The sequence below is a fragment of the Panthera onca genome, chromosome B4, assembly GCF_046562875.1.
Source record: "Panthera onca isolate mPanOnc1 chromosome B4, mPanOnc1 haplotype 2, whole genome shotgun sequence".
In the NCBI taxonomy this organism is placed as follows: domain Eukaryota; kingdom Metazoa; phylum Chordata; class Mammalia; order Carnivora; family Felidae; genus Panthera; species Panthera onca.
The window spans coordinates 140,854,829-140,877,032 of record NC_138345.1 but is presented as its reverse complement, the minus strand read 5'-3'; the positions used below and the strand labels follow the sequence as shown (position 1 = coordinate 140,877,032).

Here is a 22,204-nt window from a genome sequence, read left to right as displayed (position 1 = left end):
GACCGCGGCCCCGGCTCGCAGCGCCATCCACCTGTGCAACAACTCCATCCAGAAGCACCTGAAGAACGACGAGGAACGCAGCCCCCTGCTGCCCTACCACAACATGTGGACCAGCACCAGGTTCCAGGAGTACCTGCAGAAGAGGGGCCGCGGGGCCGTGTGGGCCAGCGTCATCTACCCGGCCATGAAGCGGGCCGTCGCCAACACCATGAGGGTGGTGCAGGACCACGTGGAGCCACGCAAGAACAGCTTCGAGCTGTACGGGGCCGACTTCATCCTGGGCCGCGACTTCCAGCCCTGGCTGATCGAGATCAACTCCAGCCCCACCATGCACGCGTCCACGCCCGTCACGGCACAGCTGTGCGCCCAGGTGCAGGAGGACACCATCAAGGTGGTGGTGGGTCGCAAGGTTGACCGCAACTGCGACGTCGGCAACTTTGAGTTGCTGTGGAGACAGGTGAGTGGGGGCGGGACCGGGGGGGGGGGGGGGGGGGTGCGGTCGCACCTGCTGCTGCCTGTCCCTCCGTGGCTGCAGCCACTTCAGGCAAACTGGGCAGTGACTCCGGACGCCCCCCACCCCCAGGGGAGACTCCCCCGGCTCCAGCCACCTTTGCTCCGCTCCTCCGCAGCCATCCCCCCCGCTCTGCGGCCACCACAGGGAGGCCCCCTGCCTGGACTCGTGGGAGGTCCGCGGTGTCCAGACTCCGAATACTAGGCCGTTCCTTTCCAGGCCTGCGGTGTCCCCCCTCCTCCCCCCTGATGAAAACCGAGTCCTCCTTCAGGGGTCTTTCCGACACCCACTCCCTGCCGGGAGTCTTCCTGCCGGCCAGGCCACCGGGCTGGGTGTTCACTTCGCCGGGCCCTCTGGCTGCCTGGGGAGGACCCCGTGTCCCAGCCTCCTCGGAGCAGGGGGCGGGCGGGGGGAGGGGGGCTGGTGGGCAGCCCAGCCACAGAGAAGCGCGGCCCGCGCTTCTCCAGCCAGCGGGCCGGCCAGCAGGTGCGGGAGAGGGGAGCACGGGCCTCTGGGCAGGGCCAGCCGCACCCCCAACGCGGCCCTCCTCCTCCCAGCCTGCTGTGGAGCCTCCGCCCTTCCACGGGTCCGACCTGTGTGTGGAAGGCGTTGGTGTGCGCAGAGCCAGGAAGCAGATGCCGCCCATTTCCGGCGCTAACTGTCCATCCGCGCTCCTGGACCCTCAGCCGCTGAAGGTGCGGTCCCCCTCGGCCGTGCCAGGCCCGGCTCCGGGCCGCCCCCCGACGGCCGTGCGCGGGGACTTGAGGCCGGACGACGCACAGGCGCTCGCTTGCACCCTGCCCGCGCCCCTCAAGAGGCCGGCCGAGAGACGCTGCGAGGCGCAGTCCGCCAGGAAGTCAGCGGTCCCCACTCGTGACTTTCAACTCGCGGACGGTCAGGCCCCGAAAATCCGCCTTCCCAAAGCCGAGTCCGACAGACGCTCGGGGGCCGACACGGTCAGCGCGCGGGCTCGGCCGGCCGTGCTCCCGAGCGTGAAGACACCGGAGGGCGCCCTGTTTCAGCCGCTCACGCCACCAGGTAGCGCTGCGGGGGCGCTGACACCGCGGGCTGCTGGGGTGGCCTGCTCCGTGGCCTCCAGGGCGAGGCGGGGGGCGGGGGCGGGGAGCGTGTGCCGTGGGGGCACCGGCCCGGGCCTGGGACCGGCCGGGCTGTTGGGGTCGCGGGGTCCCCGCAGCAGCAGTTCCCGGGGCCCCTCACAGGAGCGAGTGGGTGGCCTCTGTGTCGCTCTGTGTGCGGTGTGGTGCGCATCGGGTCGGGCCGGGCGCCAGCGGGCCACTGGGCTCCCGCATTCGGTTTTCCGAGGTTCCCGACGGAGCTGACCCTGCGTGGCCTGCCAGCCTGTCCTGGGCCCGGGCTCAGGGCACAAGACAGGTGTGGGGCAGCCCCGAGTCTCTGGGGGTGGCCCTGCCGGGTCTGTACCTCAGCGCCCTTCCCCAGAGTGGCCGGAAGGTATGCGTGAGGAAAAGGCGGGAGCCCGGCGGCTGCCACACCCCTGCCTGGTTCAGCTCCTCCTGAAACACACCTGCTGTTCCCTCCACCTGCCTGGGTCTCTGTCTGTCTCTCTCCCCACACCTCCCTCCCTTTCTCCCCCCCTTTCACCCCACCCCTCCCTCCCTGGCACCAGAGCGTCCTTGCCGTCCGTCCGTCCGTCCGTCTGCCGGCTGGCTCTCTCCCCTGGAGTGCAGGTCCCCGATGGCAGCGATCTTCTGCTGTCTTCACCGCTCACCCCAGCAGCTGGGGCTGTGCGGGGGCCCACGGGCAGTGCCCAGTAAGTGTCTGTGGGGCGAAGGCACGGGTTGTCCTCAGCGCTGGTCGGCCTCAGGCGGGAGGACACCCCCAGTCCCGCCCACTCTCCTCACCTCATGTCCAGTCTGCCACTGAGGCCGCTCGGCCCTCCCGCTCAGCATCTCGCCTCTTTCCGGGTTGTTTGCTGTTACCAAAAACACAGCGTGCACCTTTCCACAGGCATCTTTCTAGAAGCGTAGCGTTGAGGGGTGCACACAGCCTCAACTTAGCTGCGGTAACACAGCACTGCCGACGGCTGGCTTAATGGCAGAAAGGTGTTCTGTGAACGTCCTGGAGCCTGAAGTCTGGAGTCAAGGTGTTCGCAGGGCCGTGCTCTCAAGGCTGTAGGGAAGAATCCCTCCTTGTCTCGTCCAGCTCCTGCTGGCTGCTCGTAATGTTGGGGCTCCTTGGCTTGTCCTTAGGCCACTCCAGGCTGCGCCCCGTCCTGACGTGGTGTTCTTTCTCTGTGTCTCTGTGTCCAGAGTTCGCTCTTGTAAGGACACTGCTGTTGGATTGGGGCCCACCCCCTCCCTCCAGGGTGACATCTTAACCTGATGACATCTGCAAAGGCTGTTTCTAAACAAGTCAGATTCACAGGTTCCAAGTGGACGTGACCTCATGGGGAGGGGGTCTTGAACCCGGTACATTGGGCCTTATGAGCACGGCCAAAGGGGCTGCACTCTGACTGCATTCACACCGGGGCCGTGCCTCCTGCTGCTGCCGACACTTGGTGTCAGCACGCGTCTTCGTGTTCGCCTCCGGAGACAGCGCGATGGCGCTCATTTGCATTTTGCTGCTTACCAGTCAGATGGCCCATTTTCAGACGTGTGTTTCCCCTCCTGAGAAGTACCCACCTGAGCCTTCCGTCCAATTGTCCGTAGACTCTTCTTCCGGAAGGGTCTCTTTCTTCTCGACTTGTAGGAGTGACGTCTATTCTGGATTCTCCTTTTCCGTTGACTGTTGCAAATACTGTCCCCACTTTGTGATTTGTCTTTTTGCTTCCTTATGACATGCAGAGCCACCTTGATTTTGATAAACCCAAGCTGGTCAGCCTTTTCCTCTACGGTTGGTGATTTTTGTGGCCGGTACCCTTACCCTGAGCTCGTGAAGACAGGCTCCAGTGGCGGCTTCTTCTGTAAGTGCCGCTTGCTCGTGCGTTTCGGTCTTTGATGCTCCTGGAGTTGATTTGGCGTGTGGCGCGAGATGGGTTTGATCGCAGTTTTACGGGGCTCCCCGCCGTGGAAAGGCCCTCCCCACCTACCTGCAGCTTGCTGCTGTCACGGACGGTGTCCCTGGACTTTCTGGTGAGCTCCGTCGGTCTGTCCGTCTGCCCTGGGCCGGTGCCGCAATGTCCTCGTCACTGCAGCCCACTAGGGCGTCGCTGGGCTGGTCAGGCAAGTCCCACGATCTTGTTTTTCTTCCTCAGAAAGGACTCCGCTCTTCTGGACTCTTGACCCCTTTACTTCCATACCAGTTACAGAGCCAGCTTGTCAAGACGCACCAAAAAGAGTTTTACAAACATGTTTCAAGGATTTTTACATTTTACTTATTTTTGAGAGACAGATGTGAGTGGGAGAGGGGCAGAGAGAGAGGGAGACACAGAATCGGAAGCAGGCTCCAGATCCGAGCTGTCAGCACAGAGCCTGACGTGGGGCTCGAACTCACAGACCGCGAGATCGTGACCTGAGCCGAAGTCGGACGCTCAACCGACTGAGCCACCCAGGCGCCCCTGTTTGCACTTTTTTAAAGTTAGATTTAGTCTTATATGTGTTTTTATTTTTTATTCTAGGGTAAGTACTATTAAAATTTGTGTTTTTTCTACAGATTGTGGCTGGTTGATAGAAATGGGATTGATTTTTATGAACTGATTTCTTTTTAATCCAGCCATCTGGCTAACATTTCTATCCATTCTGTTAATATAGCTGAAGATTATGTTTATTTCTCGGAATAATTTTATTTCTTCTGAATAATCTGAAGATTATTATTATTTCTCACATACACAGTTATGTCATCTGAAGAGTTTTCTTTTTCCTTGCCATCATTATACCTTTTGTGTCTTTTTCTTACTTTATTTCACTGTGTACAACTTCCTTCATTCACTGCATCTCAGGTGCATATGCTCTGGTTGGTCATTATCCTTGGCTCCTGGCATAGTTTCATTGTTTGTCCTTACATGGCCCGTTCTTATTCAGATTGTCTTAAAAACATGTTTAGAACCAAACAGTATCTGCACCCACCCGTCTCTGGCACCCCTGTCTCCCTGCACCACCCCTGAGGGGACCATTCTCCTTTTGTTGCATCTATAGCTATTCTTCAAAGACTTTTCATTTTAAGCTGTTTTTACTTCTTTAAGAAGGGCATCATAGGGGCGCCTGGGTGGCGCAGTCGGTTAAGCGTCCGACTTCAGCCAGGTCACGATCTCACGGTCCGTGAGTTCGAGCCCCGCGTCAGGCTCTGGGCTGATGGCTCGGAGCCTGGAGCCTGTTTCCGATTCTGTGTCTCCCTCTCTCTCTGCCCCTCCCCCGTTCATGCTCTCTCTCTGTCCCAAAAATAAATAAAATTTGTTAAAAAAAAAAAAAAAAAAAAAGAAGGGCATCGCGCTTACACGTTCACCAAATTATCAAATTTTGCTAAAATTCATCTGTGCTCCTGCATCTTTACTGTAGCTCATTTCTTTGTGCGAGTCTCACGATTATTCTTCCGTGGTCCTGTGTTGTGTATTTAGATCGTTTCCAGGCTTCGCTGTTGTGATCGATGACTCTTGGAACATTCTTGCATGTGTCTCTTGTGCACAGGTGAGCGTTTCTTGTGAGTAGATGCTTCAGAGCGGGATTGCTAGCTCATTGTCACCAGCCAAATAGACCTAAGAAAGCAGTCTTGTTGCGATCTTGATTTACATTTCACTGGTTGTGTTAAATATCTCAGTGTGCGTTTGTTAATTATGTAAATTCCTCTTCTGGGAAATATCTGTTCATCTCTTTTGCTTGTTTTTCTGTAGGGTTGTTACGCTCGTCGTATCTATTGTGAACAGTTTCTCCCAGTTTGTAACTGCATTTTCAGTGTTTTAAAGGTATCTTTTGATGAAAACTGTGAATTTTAATGTGGCCAAAGCTATCAATATATATTTTTAAAAGTCAGTGCTACTTTTGTCTCAAGAAACTCAGGGGCGCCTGGGTGGCTCAGTCGGTTAAGCGTCCGACTTCGGCTCAGGTCATGATCTCGCGGTCCGTGAGTTCGAGCCCCACATCGGGCTCTGTGCTGACTGCTCAGAGCCTGGAGCCTGTTTCAGATTCTGTGTCTCCCTCTTTCTCTGACCCTCCCCTGTTCATGCTCTCTCTCTCTGTCTCAAAAATAAATAAACGTTAAAAAAAAGAAAGAAAGAAACTTTTCCTTAGGGAACCTGGATGGCTGGTTGGGATTCTCTCTCTCCCTCTCTCTCTGCTCCTCCCCTACTCTCATTCTCTCTCTCTCTCTCTCAAAAGAAATAAATAAACTTTTTTAAAGAAAAAAGATAATTTTCCTTACCGTGAGGTTTAAAAGATTATTTATCTACATTTATTATTAAGAGTTTCAAATTTTATCTTTGACATATCAGTCCTAACCTATCTGGAGTTGATGTTTGACTATGGTGTGGTAACAATCAAATTTTATCTTTGGGGCGTCTGGGTGGCTCAGTCGGTTGAGCGTCTGATTTCGGCTCAGGTCATGATCTCACAGCTCATGAGTTTGAGCCCTGCATCGGGCCTGGAGCCTGCTTCAGATTCTGTGTCTCCCTCTCTTTCTACCCCTCCCACACTCTCTCTCTCTCAAATATAAATAAACATTTAAAAAATTTTTAATTAAAAAAATTTATTTGAAAAATTTTATCTTTCTCCATAGGAATAACAACTTTGTTTCATTTATTTGTTGAAAAATGCCTTTCTTTCCCACTGTGAACTGACATCTCACTCTGTACATGCATGCGTCTGTCTCTGGAGTGTCTGTTCTATTCCACAGATGAATCTGCACCCCCACCCCCACCCCAAGGCTGTACTGTCTTCACATCTGAGGGACGATTTGCCTCTCTGCCCATCTTCCTAAGGGTTCTGGTCCTTCTTGCATTCATTCCCTTCTATATAAATATCATAATTGTTTTTATCAAGTTCCACAACAAATCCTATTGAGATTTTGATTGGATTTGCATTGAATCCCTAGATCAATTGGGAGGAAATTGACAAATTAATGAAATCTTATCTTCCTGCCAATGAGTGTGATATATTTCTCCATTTACTTACGTCTTCTTTAAGTTTCACAACTTACCCGATGGAGATTGTGTACATCTTTCATTAGGGTTATTCTTAGTACCCTGATAGTCTTGTAGCTGCGTGTGGTGTAATTTTCTCATTGCTTGCTGCTGGTATGTAGGATGTAACTGCCTTTCATATTTTAATTTTCTATACTGCCACATTTCTAAACTCTCTCACGGTTTCTAAAAATGCGTATGTATATTCTGAGTTTTCTACATAAGTAATTCTATATCACGTGCAAATAGCTTCCTACCTTCCATTCCACCCTTGTCTGTAATTCCTTTGTCTTGTCATATTGTCCTGGCTGGAACTTCCTATACAGTATTGGGTATTATTTTTGAATTCCTGATTTTAAAGTGAATGTTTCTAACATTTCCTCATTGATAGTGACTAGGTCACTAGGTCTTTGTAAGTCATGGATATAAATGTAAATGATTCGACACTCTAGCATGTTAAAGAAGTTTCTAATTCTTACCAATTATTACTCTAATTCTTTATAATTATTCTAATTTCTTTCAAATTTGTATTGTATGTAATGAATTTTCTCAAAACCGTTTTTTGCACCTATCGTCAGCTTTTTCTCCTTCGTACCATTAAAGTAGTGATGACATCAATTGGTTTTTTAACTTTGTTTGATGTTGGATTTGACATACGGCTGGATTTTTTTTTCTCACGTGTAGTTAAAATTCATTCTCAACCAGAATTTATTCACACTACTATTTCTCGGCATTTACGTCATTTCTGATCCAGACGATTACGGATAGCGCTGCTGTGACTGCTCTCCAGCTCGGAGGACACACATCTACCCCGTTCCGTAGCAATGGGACGCGGAGTCTCGGATTCAGCTTTGGCAGGCGCTGCTAAGGAATTTCCCGGAGTGAATGTGCCAGTTTACATCCACAGCAACGTGAGGGCATTCCCGTGGCTCCGTGCTCCTACCAACACTAGCTGTTGTCTTTCGATTTGGGCCATTCTGTAGACAGGCAGTGGCTTCACATCGTAGCTTCGGTTTGCCTTCCCTGATGACTAATGAAGTTCGGCACCTTTCGCTATTTATGTTCCATTTGAACATACTCTGGTGAAGTGCCATTTTTGCATTTGGACAATGTTTTTGGTTATTCTATTCCTATTGGCTTGCAGGAGTTCTCTAGATAGTCCAGATGCAAGTCCCTTGGTGGGTTCATCTCTTAAAAAGATCTTCAAGGCACCTGGGTGGCTCAGTCTGTAGCCCATGTGACTCTCCATCTCAGGGTTTTGAGTCCCACGTTGGGTGTAGAAATTACTTAAAGAAAATGACGTCTTTTGTTATTGTTGTTCCATTTATTTTATTTTTATTTTTTGAGAGAAAGAGCATGAGCAGGGAAGAGGGGCAGAGGGAGAGAGAATCTTTTTTTTTTTTTTTAATGTTTATTTACTTTTGAGAGACAGAGACAGAGTGCAAGCAGGGGAGGGGCAGAGAGAGAGGGAGACACAGAATCCGAAGCGACTCCAGGCTCCGAGCTGTCAGCACAGAGCCCGACGTGGGGCTCGAACCCACAAACCGTGAGATCATGACCTGAGCCGAAGTCGGACGCTTAACCGACGGAGCCCCCCCCAGGCGCCCCTGGTTTTTTAATGAGGTTCCTGCGGGAATCACGCTACATAGCAAAGGCACCTTTCTCCCCTACCCCACTGGCATTTATCCAGCAAGCATTTATTTTTCACGTGTCTTCGGGTCAGCTGCAGCAATGCTGGGTTCAGCTGGGGAACGCTGATCTGGGCTCCAGCCTGCAGGTTGGTTCAGATTTGCTCCACGTGTCTCCTCCTCCTGGGATCCGTGGCTCCCCAGGGCGTCTTCTTCACGCGGCAGGTGGTATCAGCGTGAGAGAGCAAGCCAAACCATGCAGGCACCTGGAAGCTTCTATCACAGCTGCGCACATGGCACCGGCCAGACTCAAGTCAGTACGCGAGGAAGGACACTTACGACAAGGAGGAGGAGGAGGAGAGGAGCGAATATGTTCTGAACAATAACCAAACGTACAACAATCCAATGTCTTGGTCACCAGTGTTCACTTACCTTCTACAGAAAAGATACGCTCACCGCCTCCTGCTCCAAAAGTGTCCCAATCACGGTGTCAGGCTCCAAGTCCCAGACGTGACGATCCTACATCTTCTGGATTCTACATCCTCTCTCCTTCCTCCGGATAGCCATGAGCCACAAAGACAGATCTGGTCTGGGATTCACTTGGCCTGTGGCTGTTTCATGGATGCTGGCAGAAGACGTGAGATTCCTAGATCAGAGACAAAGGACATTATTATTCGTTGCACAGCACGGGTAGCAGCACGTCTATGACAGTCCCATGAAGATGATGTGATATGGCCCAGGTGTGTGCTACACACAGTGTGTTTGTTGCGTCACTGATTCGGGGAATCCGCCACTTTAGTTTTTTTAATGTTTGTTTATTTTGAGACAGAATGCACGTGTGCAAGTGAGTCGGGGAGGGGCAAAGAGAGGGAGAGAGAGAATCCCAAGCAGGCTCTGTGCTGTCAGCGCAGAGCCCCACATGGGGTTAGATCCCACCGAGCGTGAGATCATGACCTGAGCCCGCTGAGCCACCCCGGCGCCCCTGCTGCTTTACTAGCAAGCAGTAAGCAAGCCTGCTCTCGGTCTGGAGGGAGAGAGCATCTCATCCCTCAGGACTGCTCACTGCAAACATGACCCTGAGAAATGGCCCGGGTAAAGGGCAGTCAGGGCCTTGCATTCTTGGCACACCCCACAAAGCGTGTAGGGTGCTCAAAAGACCCGTGGAGGACCGTCCCTCCCAACAATCCCCCCATCGGTCCTCGGCCTCTGGCGAGTTTTGACACGAGTGTCCACTCTACTGGCCGCTCAGATTCGTCTGGCCGACAGACACGGACACCAAATCCGTTCAACTTGTCTGGTACGTGTGTGTTCAAGGCTGCCGTCGTCAGGCTCCAGGTGGCGGGAAGAGGTCAGCCTGCGGCACTGACCTCAGCCGTGTCTTCCACACCCAGGACTCGCGTGCGGTGGGTCCCAGGGGGCACTGGCGGGTCTTATTTCGGACAGTCAGGGCACAGTCCGTGGCAGACCTGTTACTCACAAAGACCCACACGACAGAGTTGAGACTGACCTCTGATCTTTGATGTCATTGCCGACATGGGGTGCGATAGACGGGCTGAAAAGCAGCCCCCCACGCCCCCGGAGAAGCTTCTGTCCACTCGGCTCCCACCCTTCACGCACGGCCTGGAGAGCACAGGTCTCTCCAGTTGGGCTTTGCTGTTAAACTTGCTTCGGCTGTGCCACATGGGCCGTGTGGCTGAGACGCTGCACCTTGGTGGCCGTGCCTGCCATAACCCAGCTGGTTTCACAGCCCACGGATGGAGGTGGGAGACCCAGTGGCGGGTCAGACCCAGTCACAGCCGCTGCTAGACGGTGCCTCTGGGCCGCATGCCGGGTCTGCAGGACGGACAGCACCAGACGGCCCCATCCTGCACCTCCAGGCTCTAAGAGCTCCCCGCAGGTGCATGCTCCTGTCCCCCATCCATGGCCACAAAATCAGTTCTCCTTTTCTTCCACCATCCCTTACTCCCTTCTGGAACATTCATCTGAAGGGCCAGGGCTACTGGGGATGGACCCTGTTTTGGTGCTCAAGGACCCTGCCGCCCCCACAGGAGAATCCGGGTGGCAGAGCCAGAACTAAGCCCTCCTGGGGCCCAGCTGCCAGCAGAGGGTGCAGAGACCCGGCGGTCTGGGGCAAGCTCCGTGCCCAGCAGCGAGGAGATGGCCGCGTCCCCCGGAGGGGGCAAGGAAGCAGGGCGCGGGCCCAGCACTGACTGCACAGTACCACACGGGTGGCAGGCGGCCTGGGGTGCCACCGAACACCCCAACAGTCGCCTGTTGCTGGTTGCCAAGGCGACAAAAGGCACACCACCGCATGCTGGGTCAGGGGTCGGCAAACCGCAGCCTGTTTCCATGTGGCCTGTGGGCCAGGAGTGGTCTTTACCTTTGTAAAGGGTTGTAAAAAAATAAATACAAGAGCAAAGAGGCGACAGACTTCCCTCTGTCCCTGTCACGGCGTCTGCTGCCCCCTCCACAGATGGCGACCGAAACCCAGCTTGCTGCCCCCAAGCACTCCTGCCGGTGCCACAAACGGATCAAGGGGATCTTCTGCCTCCTGAGTCACCGCAGCCGAGCCTCACGCTTTGCCACCAAAGCACAGGTGTCCCTTCCAGGGCAGGACACGTCCCCACCGCCCGCCGGCTGTCCCCAGGCCAGCGCCACCTGTCCGGGGCTTCTCTCCGTTCCGGGCACCGCAGAGTGAGCCAGGAGTCCGCTGTGAGCATCCCACGCGGCCAAGGGCTCTGGCTTGCGGGACAGAAGCCAGCGTGTCCCTGCCACGGGGCGGCAGATCGGCTGTGCCGGGAGGGCTCTGTGCAGGCTAGCCCCGGGCTTCCGGGCCACCAGCCGGGCCACCGGCCAGCTCCATGAGACCCCTCGTCCTCCCGGCAGGTCTGTGTTCCCAGCCAGCCGGCCAACCGAGCGGTGTGCCTGGAGCCTTCGCTGCACCGCGACCCTGGGCCACGGCAGGTCCCCAGCAGGCGGGAAGCACGTTGTGTTCAGGAGCTATTCTCGGTCCCCTGCATTTCCGCAGAGATCTCAGAATCAGCCTATCGACTCCGAAGGAAGGAAGGAAGGAAGGAAGGAAGGAAGGAAGGAAGGGGAGAGAAGTTGCTGGGGTTTTGTCTGGGATCACCTTGAATCTGCAGGTCACTCTGGGGAGAATTGATGCCTTTCTCATATTGCGTCTTTCAGACCGTGATCACGATCCGCTCCTTTTAACTGAGGCTTCTCCTCTCGGCTGTGTTTTGTGTGTTGGCGGTAGGGGTCTGGCACATACTTCGCCAGGGTTCTTTCCCTGGGCATCGGTGGCTTTAACGCCGTAGCAAACGGGACCTCTTTTTACACCATGCTCTCGAGGCACGGCATGCACACAGTGAGAGCAGGTCTTGCGCAGACACCTGCACCACCCCCGCCCGGGTGAGGGGTCCCCGCTGCGGGAAGCCCCTGCGCCCCGTTCTGTCCTCCGGCCGTCGGCGACAACCGCTACCCGCTGGTCAGCACGGATGGCTTCCCACCGCGCGCTCACACCGCCTGTCGCACCCGGCCTGTCGTGCGCTCGCTGTCCCCGCAGAGGTCCGGGGGTCTGCCCGCTGCGCCTGCGACGGCCGGGGACTTGCGTCCCGCTCGGCGCGGCCGCGAGGGCGCCGGTCTGTGTGGACGCCAGAGGCCGGTCCTCCTGCTTTGCCGGCCACCGCGAGGCTCACCCTTGGCTTTGGAAGAAACCGCCCGTTTTCCGCCGTGGGCCCGACGTTCCGGGCTCCCTCCCGCGTCTGTGAGTTCTGGCTGCCGCGCATCCTCGCCCACCTCGGTATCGTGACCCTTAGGTTTGCGGCCGCTCTGGTAGGCGTGCTTTAATTTGTGTTCCCCTGACGACAAATCACGCTGGACACGTCGCCCTGTGTTTGCTGGCTCTACAGGCGTCCTTGTGACGTGCCCGTGGCTGCCGTCTGCCCACTTTTTCTTTTTTAAATCTTTGTACTTTTTCGACCTTTATTTTTAAATTTATTTTTTTTTTAATGTTTATCTATTTTTGAGACAGAGAGAGACAGAGCATGAACGGGGGAGGGTCAGAGAGAGAGGGAGACACAGAATCCGAAGCGGGCTCCAGTCTCCGAGCTGTCAGCACAGAGCCCGACGCGGGGTTCGAACTCACGGACTGTGAGATCGTGACCTGAGCCGAGGTCGGACGCTTAACCGACTGAGCCACCCAGGCGCCCCGCCGTCTGCCCGCTTTTAAATCAGGTCGTTTGTCTCCTTATTATTTATTTGGCGCTTTTCATACAGGCTGTCAGGTCTGCGTATTGAGAATCGTTTCTCCGAGTCAGTGGCCTGCCCTTTCGCTTTCTTGGTGACGCCGTTTGAAGGCTAGAAGTATTTCACGGAGCCTAATTTGTCAGCTTTTCCTTTTGTGACAGGGCCCTTGGCCTCTCGTCTGAAATGGCTTCGCCCACGCCCAAGTCATAGAGACGCTCTCCAGTGGCTCCTTCTGGAAGCCCTGTGGCCTGGACCTTCACAGTTTGATCTGTCATCCATCCTGAGTTAATTTTCGCGCATGGCGGGAAGGCGCCGCGGTCCATGTGGTTTTCGCAGCGACGGCCAGCGGACCCGGCGCCGTTCCCGAAAGGGCTGGCTTCTCCGCCCTGAACTGCTTGGCGCCTCGTCAGAAACAGACTCTCCGGAACGAATTCTGGCTCCTCTGTGCTGTGTTCTGTTTCAGCTCACCTTTCCTTGTACCAACACCCCGCTTCATCACTGTCTCCAGTACCTTGGAAAACTGCTCTGGAATGCGACGGGGCAAGTTCTCCCGCACGATTTCCTCCTCAAGGTTGCCCTGGCTGTTCCGCGTCTTTGGGTTTTTCTGCTTTGTTTGTTGTTTTCTCTACAAAAATCTTTATTTTAACATTTAAAAGAAAGCTATTCTCTGTCTTTTGAATTTTCATATAAATTTGGCCACCCGCTTGCACATCGCTCCAAGAAAGACCTGGTGGGCTTTTGACTGCGATTCCCTCAAATCTGCAGGTCATTTCGGTACGGAGACGTCCAGCGTGAGGCGCGACGCGTCCCAGGCCACCCACGTGCTCCTTGGCTTTCCTCTGCGACGTCTCAGCTCAGAGTTTTTTAAGTCAAACTTACTCAGATGTATTTGATATATTCTTGATACTTTTATAAATGTATTCTATAAATTTTGATACTTTTATAAATGGTGCTTTTTTATCTTTTTTTTTTTTTTTTGGTGAGAATATATAAAATCTACTCTCTGACAAATTTCAGTTATTCCATACAGCGTTCTCAGCTGTAGTCACCGTGTCTTACACGACGTCCTCAGACCGTAGTCATCTGTGTGTGGACCCTTTGCCCAGCCTCTCCCTGTGTCCCCTGCACCCAGCCCCTGGCAGCCACTTTTCTGCTCTGTTTCTGGGACTTTGACTTTTTCTTTTGAGATTCCACTCGCAAGTGTTACAAATGGCGTTTTAAATTTTATTTTCCAATTCCTTGCGCCAAGGTATAGAATATTCCATTGTTTTTTGTACATTGACACTATAGCCCAAAGTGCTGGTAAATTCACTTCTTGGTTCTAGTAGTTTGTAGATGCCTTTGGATTTTCCACAGAACCACATCACCCCGTGTCTTCCTTTCTCGTCTTTAGGCCTTTGTTTCTCGTTCTTGCCTCGTTGCACTGAGAACCTCCGGTAGTGAGAGTGGGCACGAACCCACCCGGGGGCCAGCCGCGGAGTCTCCATGCACACCTCGTCACGTCAGTCAGACGCGGCTCCCGCCACCCCCTCGTTTGCTGAGTGGTCTTCCCCTCCTTCCTCCATCCTGCCCCCGCCCTCCCTCTTGGCTTCCTCCCTCCCTCCCTCCTTCCTCCCTTCCCCCCTTCCTTCCTTTCCTTCCTTCTTCCTTCCTTACTCCCTCCCTCCCTCCCTCCTTCCTTCCCTTCCTTCTTCCTTCCTTACTCCCTCCCTCCCTCCTTCCTTACTCCCTCCCTCCCTCCTTCCTTCCCTTCCTTCTTCCTTTCCTTTCCTTCCTTCCTTCCTTCCTTCCCTTCCTTCCTTCTTCCTTCCTTACTCCCTCCCTCCTTCCTTCCCTTCCTTCTTCCTTTCCTTCCTTCCTTCCTTCCTTCCTTTCCTTCCTCCTTCCTTTCTCTCTCCCTTCCTTCCTTCCCTCCCTCCCTTCTTCCTCCCTCCCTTCCTCCCTCCCTTCCTTCCTCCCTTCCTTCCTCCCTCCCTTCCTTCCTCCCTTCCTCCCTTCCTCCTTTTCTTCCTTCATTCCTTCCTCCCTCCCTCCCTCCTTCCCTCCTCCCTCCCTCCTTCCCTCCTTCCTTCCCCCTTCCTTCCCTTCCTTCTTCCTTCCCTTCCTTCTTCCTTCCTTCCTTCCTTCCTTCCTTCCTTCCTTCCTTCCTTCCCTTCCTTCCTTCTTCCTTCCCCCTTCCTTTCTCTCTCCCTTCCTTCCCTCCCTCCCTCCCTTTTTCCTCCCTTCCTTCCTCCCTCCCTTCCTTCCTCCCTCCCTTCCTTCCTTTCCTTCCTTCCTCCCTCCCTTCCTCCCTTCCTTCCTCCCTTTCTCCCTCCCTTCTTTCCTCCCTCCCTTCCCCCTTCCTTCCCTTCCTTCTTCCTTCCCCCTTCCTTCCTTTCCTTCCTTCCTCCCTTCCTTCCTCCCTTTCTCCCTCCCTTCCTTCCTCCTTTCCTCCCTCCCTCCTTCCTCCCTCCCTCCCTCCCTCCTTCCTCCCTCCTCCCTTTCTCCCTCCCTTCCCTCATGAATGACACAGAATGTATCAGGTGATCTCCCTGCTTCTGTTGAGACGATCTTAGTATTCTGCTGATGTGGCAAATGGCACTGATGGATCCAGGAATGTGAAACAAACCTTCCCCCTTCCCAGCCCTTCCTGTCTATAGCGGGATGATGCCACTGCCACCTTTGTTCCTGACACTGGTTACCCGCCCCTGCCCTCATCGGCCAGGGTTTTGTCAGCTTTCACTCGGCTTTTTCAGAGAACCGGTGTTTTGTTCAACTTTGTATTTCCCATTTTGCTTACTTTTGTTTCTACCTTTACTATCCGATTTGTTCTTTTAGTAACTTTAGCTGGACAGGTGGCTCATTAATTTTCAATGTTTGTTTTCAATACATGCATTTAAGAATCTGTTTCTCTTTATTTTCTACTGTAACTGCATCTGAAAATTTTTGAATATAGTATTTTTTGTACTGTTTGGTTCAGTATTTTCTGATCTCCATTACAATTATTTCTTTAATCCTTCATAATTTAGAAATTGGTTTCCCATCAATGTGTTAGCATCTGGTTTTATAGTTAGCTTTTGTTTTCTTGTTAGCGTAACTGTATCTTGACCAGAGACTATGGTCTGTCTCACTACAATACTCGGGCATTTGTGGTAAGTTGCTTTGTGTGGTCATTTTTTGTCAGTGCTGCTCAGTGCTCAAAAATAATGTGAACCCTGCAATTGTCGGGTAAAGTGGGATCAGGTTTATTCATTGTGTTGTTCAAATCTTTTGTATTATTAACCGAGTTGTTTTTCTGTTTGTTTGGTTTTTTTTTTTTTTTTTTTTTTTTTTTTTTTTTTTGTCTGCTTTTTCTATCAACTGCTAAGCAAAGTACAATAAGAATTTTGGGGAACGTATCTGTCTCTCATAATTCTGTCCACTTTTGGTTTATATTTTTTGGACTGTGATTGATTTTATTTTGGTTAGAATTTGCCTGGTGTATCTCTTCCTTTCAACCATTCTCTAACCTTATATTTTACCTATTTCTCTACATAAAATTTGACTTTTTAATTTTTTTTAATGTTTACTTTTGAGAGAGACCGACTGTGAGTGGCAAAAGGGCAGAGAGAGAGGGAGACACAGAATCTGAAACAGGCTCCAGGCTCTGAGCTGTCAGCATAGAGCCTGAGGCGGGGCTTGAACTCGGGAACGGCAAGATCAATACCTGAGCCGAAGTCGGATGCTTAATCTACTGAGCCACCCAGGCGCCCCTAAAATTTGATTTTTTTAATCCAGATATCGACAACACTCTTTTAAGTGATGCATTTAATATTGACGTTTTCTGTGATCATTTACACACGAGTACCTGTATATTCTGTAGTAATCTATTATTGCATAACAGACTAATCCAGAAGTTAAGCAACAGGGCCCCTGGGGGGCTCAGTCGGTTAAGTGGTTGAGTGTCTGACTCTTGGTTTTGGCTCGGGTCGTGATCTCACAGTTCACGGGATCGAGCCTCGTCGGGCTCTTCGCTGACAGTGGGGAGCCTGCTTGGGAGCCTCTCTCTCCCTCTCTCTCTCTACCCCTCCCCCACCTGCTCTCTCTCTCTCTCAAAATAAACAAACGTTTTTTAAAAAGTTAAAGCAACAAACACTATCCCGTGAGTTTCTGGGGGTCTGGAATCCAAGGGTGGCCTAACTGTGCAGGGCTGGCCCCCCAGTCTCTCTCACGGGATCAGATGCTGGCGGGGGCTGTATCTGCAGGCTTGACGGAGGCCGGGCCCACCTCCACGAAGGCCCACTCACGCGGCTGGGGGCCTCAGCGCCTTGCCACGGGGCCTCCGAACACGGCGGCAAGCTTCCTCCAGAATGGGTTGAGCCGGGAGAGCAGGCCGTAGGGAGTGCAAAGTGACGGCATCCTGCTGGTCCGAGGGCACAGCAGGCAGGAACCTGGAGGCCGACAATGTCACTTACCTGCTTGGATTGTTTTTTTCTTTAGCTGTTCCTTCTTCCAGTTTGGAGGTGATCCGCTCTATTTCTGCTCTTTCGGGGGCTGCCTCGAATTACTAGTTACCAGAGTCTGAAGTTAAGAAAATCGTCCTCTACCCCCGCCCAGCCCAAACGGTGACCCTCCGGCCCGGCAGGTGCCACACCCCTGGTTTCTTGCAGCTGTCGTCTTACAGTTTAATCCTGTCTTTATTTTAATCCCACTGGGTGTTGTTCTTATCACTGCTTACACCGTCTGTGTCTTTCTGTACCTACCCACCTACATTCCTCCCGCCCTTCATGCCTCCACGCGTCTCAGACTTTCAACATGGACTCTGCTCAAGTCAGCTCTAGAATGTCCCTCGGGCGGGGCCTGGGGGCGGCACGCGCACCCTCCTTTTGGGGCTGCAGAGGTCTTTCTGGCCGGCGCTCCCGAGACGGCTCCTCCTCTGCCGTGGGGTCCCCCCACCCTCGCTCGCTCCCCGGGCCTGGCGGCTGCCTTCCTCCCCAGGAGAGCCCTCCGTTCCGCCCGCTGCGTCCAGCTGTGTTGTCCTTTTTTATCCTCGTAACTGGAACTTCCTTAATCTGCATACTGGTGCCCTAATCAGTTACGGGAAACTCGAAGCCATTGCCTCCTTCCCTGGTGGCTCCATGGTGTTTGTGAAGCCCTGTGGCTCGCCGACCTCCAGACCTCCCGTCCCTCGCTTGTTTGGTCTCTGGAGCGGTCTCCCGACATGTCTCATCAGTGTCTGGTACTCTGTGATCCCGCCCCAGAAATTCTAATTTTAGTTACCTTATAGCTTCACTTTTGAGAAGTTCTGCTTTCTGATAAAGCTATTTGGTCATATATTTGTGGCTCCTTTCCCTGCCGGTGAGCCCCGAACCCACCCAAAAGCATGTAGCTCGCAGCCTGTCGGCTGATGGCCCGTAATTCTCACACTTGAAGTTTGGGGTCAGGCTCTCATACGCTTCCTGGGGCTCGCTCACATTTTATTACAAATGCCTCATTTTCTTAAAATAAATTACTTGTGGGGATTGGGGACTGGTGCCCCCGCTGCCCCCAGGAAGGCCGCTCGTTTCAAGTCCAAAGCCTGATGCTCTGGGACCCTCACCCCAGCCCAGGGACAAGAAGTTGTCATGAAAATCTGTTCAGAGGCTAGCTCAGGGTCCGTTTCCTCTGGGATTTCCACGGCACTGCTCAGCACCACGTGGCACTCTCAAAGTCCCCGGGGCGCAGGGCAGGGCAGGGTGGGATATGTTCGTTCACCTTTGCACCTAGGGTGGGTGTCTCTCACCCCTCTTCTGTCCTCCACACCCCATGAGGCCTTGGAACCTTGGGCTCCTGGTGACCCTGGCTGGCAAAGCCCCAGAGAAAGGCCCACCTGCCCGCAGCCTTGTTCAGAGAATTCCTTGCTTTTTGCCAATGTTTTGTTGCTTTTAAGAAAATGCTTTTCATATTTTATGCCCCGGGTCCAGTGGTTTCCACCGCAAGGGTGGTCTGGACCCCAGACCACCCGTTTCTGAGTGCACCCCCATCCAGCGCCCCCCACCTTCCCTTTCACACCCGCAAGATGCCTGAGGCGCGCCTGTCCTGCTCCTTAGCCCTCCCCCCAGCCGGGCCCAGGGCTCAGGGTCAAGGCTTCTCCTTCCAAATCCCACTCCCTCCACCCACCTCTGGCTACCAGTCCCTGGCCCCGTCCTCCTTGGCTTGAAGCTGGCCTGGCCTCTGTCCCTTCTGGCCCCAGGGCGGGCTCTGTTTGGCCCTGGGGTGCGTTGGTGGGCAGAGCTGCTGTCCTTGGCCAATGTGCCTGCCTGCACCCCCGCCTCTCACACCCTCGTGCCCCACGCAGGCCCTGGCGTGTCCTGTGGGACAGGCTTGTCCCAGCCCCTCAGGGTGGCATCGTTCCCGGGCTCTGGCTCAGTATCTGCTCGAGGCTCCAGGAAGCCGTCGGCTGCTTTGCATAGGGGCTGGGTGGCCCTGCTCCCACACACCCCGCCCAGACCCCCGGAGGAGTGACTCAGCACCGGCCATTGGTGGTGGGTGACTCTGATAGGCGTGGCGTCCAGGCCCGTGGCACTCCTGGGCTGGGCGGCTGCTGGCTGGGGAGTCCCCTGGCCCCCAGGCCAGGAAAGCCTGGGGAGCCCTGCCCTGCCCCTGCACGCTTGCCAGCTGGGGTTTCTGGGCTACGGGCAGCCCAAAGGCTGACTGGCCTCAGCACAGCGGGGGAGCGGAAGGAGCTTGGCCCAGGCCCACCCCACGCCCTAAAGAGGGCCGGCCAGACCCCTGGGGGCAACCTCGGATCAAAGGCTGGAGGCCCGGAGGACAAAGGCAGAGGGAGCCTGGCCAAGGTTTCAGTTTCTTGGGAGACCTTGACTGCCCCCCCCCCCCACGAAGGGCACACGATGTCACTTGCCTGCTGGCCTCCCCCATCCTGGGGTGTCAGAGTAGCTGTGTGGTTATCCTGAAGCAGCAGCTTCAGCACAGGGGGATGACCTCTCCAGACGGCCAGCCTGCCCACCCTCACCTGTCTCGGACGCTGCCGGGCCACCGTCCGCGGCCCTGCTGGCCACAGCACCCTCACCTGACAAGGTCACCACCTCCTGGGCCAGCGCACTGGTGTCCGGGGGGCGGGGGCCAGCACAGAGACCAGCCTGCCTGTGAGGTGGACGGCTCCCCCGGGGGGCCAGTGCCCCCACCCCCAGGCAGCCAGTGGGCAGAACAGCAGCACTGAGACCAGGCCTCATCTGTCAGCTCTGGCAGCCCCCGGCCCCAACATCCCAGCCTCCCATCGGAGCCCCTCCAGCCACTGGGCTGCCCGGGGCTCCGGGTCCTGACCCAGAGCCACTGGCAGTGGGCAAGGGTGGCTGCCACCCGGCCCTCACCTCTTGACCCCCAATTGCATGCCCACAGCCCATCTTGGTCCAGGCCCAGAGGGGACAGGGTCTGAGCTCAGACCTGCCAGGGCGAGTGGAGCTGGGTCCTTCTGGGCACAGCCTGTGGTGAGGAGGGCTGGGGGGACCAAGGAGGCTAGAGGACAAGCCGGAGACAGTGGCCCCTCTTCAGGCACCAGTGGGAGAGTTCGGGGGAAGAGGGCCAGAGGTCTGGGGTTCCCGCGGCCCCCTCCATGCCCACATGGCCCGGGAACCTCCACCCTTCGCAAGCAGGCTCCTCCCTGGCCTCCTAAGCAAGGGCTGCGGGACATTCTGGGGGCACTAGGCACGTGCTCCTGGGCCCTGCTCCAAGGGGCGGACACCAAGGCTGGCTATGGGGAGCAGGGTCATGGGTGATAATGGGGCTGTGGGCTCCACGGACTTTAAATGTGCTCATGACCTCTACAGCAAGCCCTCCGCTTGCCTCCCTACAGGTGGAGGGCCAGGGCCGCTGAGGGGGCGCCTAGTCTACCTGGCTAGGGCCACCCACCCCTCGGGAGGGGAGAACAGGCAGAGGGTTGTGAGGGCAGATGAGCAGGGCAAAGGGGACAATCCCCAGTCCCCACAGCCTTCACTCCAGGGATGCCCCTGGACACGGCCCCCTTGGCCTTGAGTGTAAGTCTGGGGTTTTCTGAAAGCCCGGGAAAGAAGGCTGGGGTCTGTGTGGAAGTGGGTGGACTTGGGAGCCGGCTGGGACTGGACTAGACCCTGGCCTTGCCCGGGGTGGCCATGAGGTAGGCGCGCCCTAGGGAGCAGCGTCAGCAACCAGCGAGTGTGGCCAGGGCGCGGTCTTAGGGCAACAGGTCTCTGGGGCCAGCGGGCCTGCGCCGGGGTGGTGGGCCTGACTTCCGGCCGTAGGGCCTGGGGCTCGGCGGGCGGGCGTGGTCGGCGGCGGGCGGGCGTGGCCGGGGCGGGTGGGCGTGGCCGGCGGCGAGCGGGCGTGGCCGGGGCAGGTGGGCGCGGTCTCAGGGCCTCTCTCTCTCCCCAAGGGCTGCCCCGGGACCTCCCAGCGCCCTGCCTAGTGTGCCGCGGCTCGCTGCCGCCCGCCCGGCCCTGCAAGCGCTGCCGCTCCTTCTGCGCCGCGGTCCTGCAGGGCGCCTCCTTCGTGCCCTTGGGCGGCGGGCGGGGCGGCGGCGCGTCGACCCCGTGACGCCGAGGACCAGGACGCCGAGGACTGGGATGGGACAGACGCGCCCTGGCCCCGCGGCCCCTAGAGCGTGGCTGGTTTCTCTGGAAACCGACACATAGATGTGAGACCTTGTATACGGAGCTATTTTAGCGAAATTGTGCGACTTCAGCATGGTATTTCTTACGGACCCCCACCCCACCGCGGCGCCTGCGCCCCACATCCATACACCCACGTACCCCTCCTCCGCCAGAGGAGGACGCCCCGCGCCGCCCTGGGCAGAGGAACACAAACAGCCCCCTGGCGTCCCGGGCTCCTCCAAGGAGCCCCCTCCTCTGGAGCTCCTCCTTGCTGGAAGGCGCCCCCCCCCCCCCCCGCCGCCTCCCCTCCCCCCACCCCGTGTCCCAGCCGGAGGTCTCAGGGAAGGCGTTATTTATTCACTCATTTATTCAACAAAAATCTCGCTGTGCTGGTCCAGGCTCTGCACCAACCTGGCGTGAAGGGGGTGCCCTCCCTGGGTCAGAACCCTCAGATACAACCACAGTTGGACTTCTGGGCCATCTGGCCATCAGGGGGCCACTCCGGCTACAGAGGCTCCTAGGAGGGTGGGCCCTGCATCCTCTCTGGGCTCAGGCTGGGTGTCTCAGCCCCCCAAGCCTACATGGAACAGTGGGGCTTGTGAGGAAGAACCAGGATCAGCACTTTGTGGACACGGAGAGAGTCCATAGCCTGCCCTTCCCCCCAAGACAGGAGGGGGGGGGGAGGGGGGAGGGAGGGGAGGGGGATGGAGGGGGAGGGGGAGGGGGATGGAGGGGGGAGTGGGGAGGGAGTGGGGGGAGGGGGGAGTGGGGGGGAGGGGGGGATGGAGGGGGGGAATCCCCACCATGCTTCTCCACACCCCCACCCCCGACCGTGATGGCATGTGGTTGGTTGGATCCTCCATCCACTTCTGGTCACCTGCATCCCCTTGGCACTGGGATGGCGCATTCAGGGTGCCACGTGGTCACCTAGCAGGTGGGCCCATCCTGGGGCAGCCACAGAGCAGGGACTTGGGGCCTGAGTGGCCATATGGCCTCGCTGGAGGAAAGCCTGTGCCCTTGAAGTCACGTGGTACCCCAGTTCCCACTTGAGTCCACGCAGCGCAAGCCCCTTGGGGAAGCACATTTTCTTCTGACTCACCCCATCTGGCTGACCCAGAGGCCGAAGGTGCCGGAGGCGGGCTAG

At 55.8% G+C, this 22,204-nt stretch overlaps 1 protein-coding gene across 8 annotated transcripts in view; it reads left to right on the top strand.

The window, feature by feature from the left end:
* Positions 1-22,204, top strand: part of TTLL8 (tubulin tyrosine ligase like 8) — a 78,956-nt gene that overhangs the window by 37,486 nt on the left and 19,266 nt on the right. For 5 of the 8 annotated variants that reach the window (XM_060656056.3, XM_060656053.3, XM_078449271.2 and 2 more), the window contains 2 exons: positions 22-457; positions 1,069-1,549. In XM_060656056.3, coding sequence (XP_060512039.2) covers positions 22-457; positions 1,069-1,549 — 917 coding nt within the window. Of the gene's footprint in view, positions 1-21; positions 458-1,068; positions 1,550-13,243; positions 13,387-17,149; positions 17,670-20,843; positions 21,133-22,204 lie in introns of those variants that run through there. The other 3 variants (XM_060656054.3, XM_060656057.3, XM_081796283.1) reach the window with 3 other exon arrangements.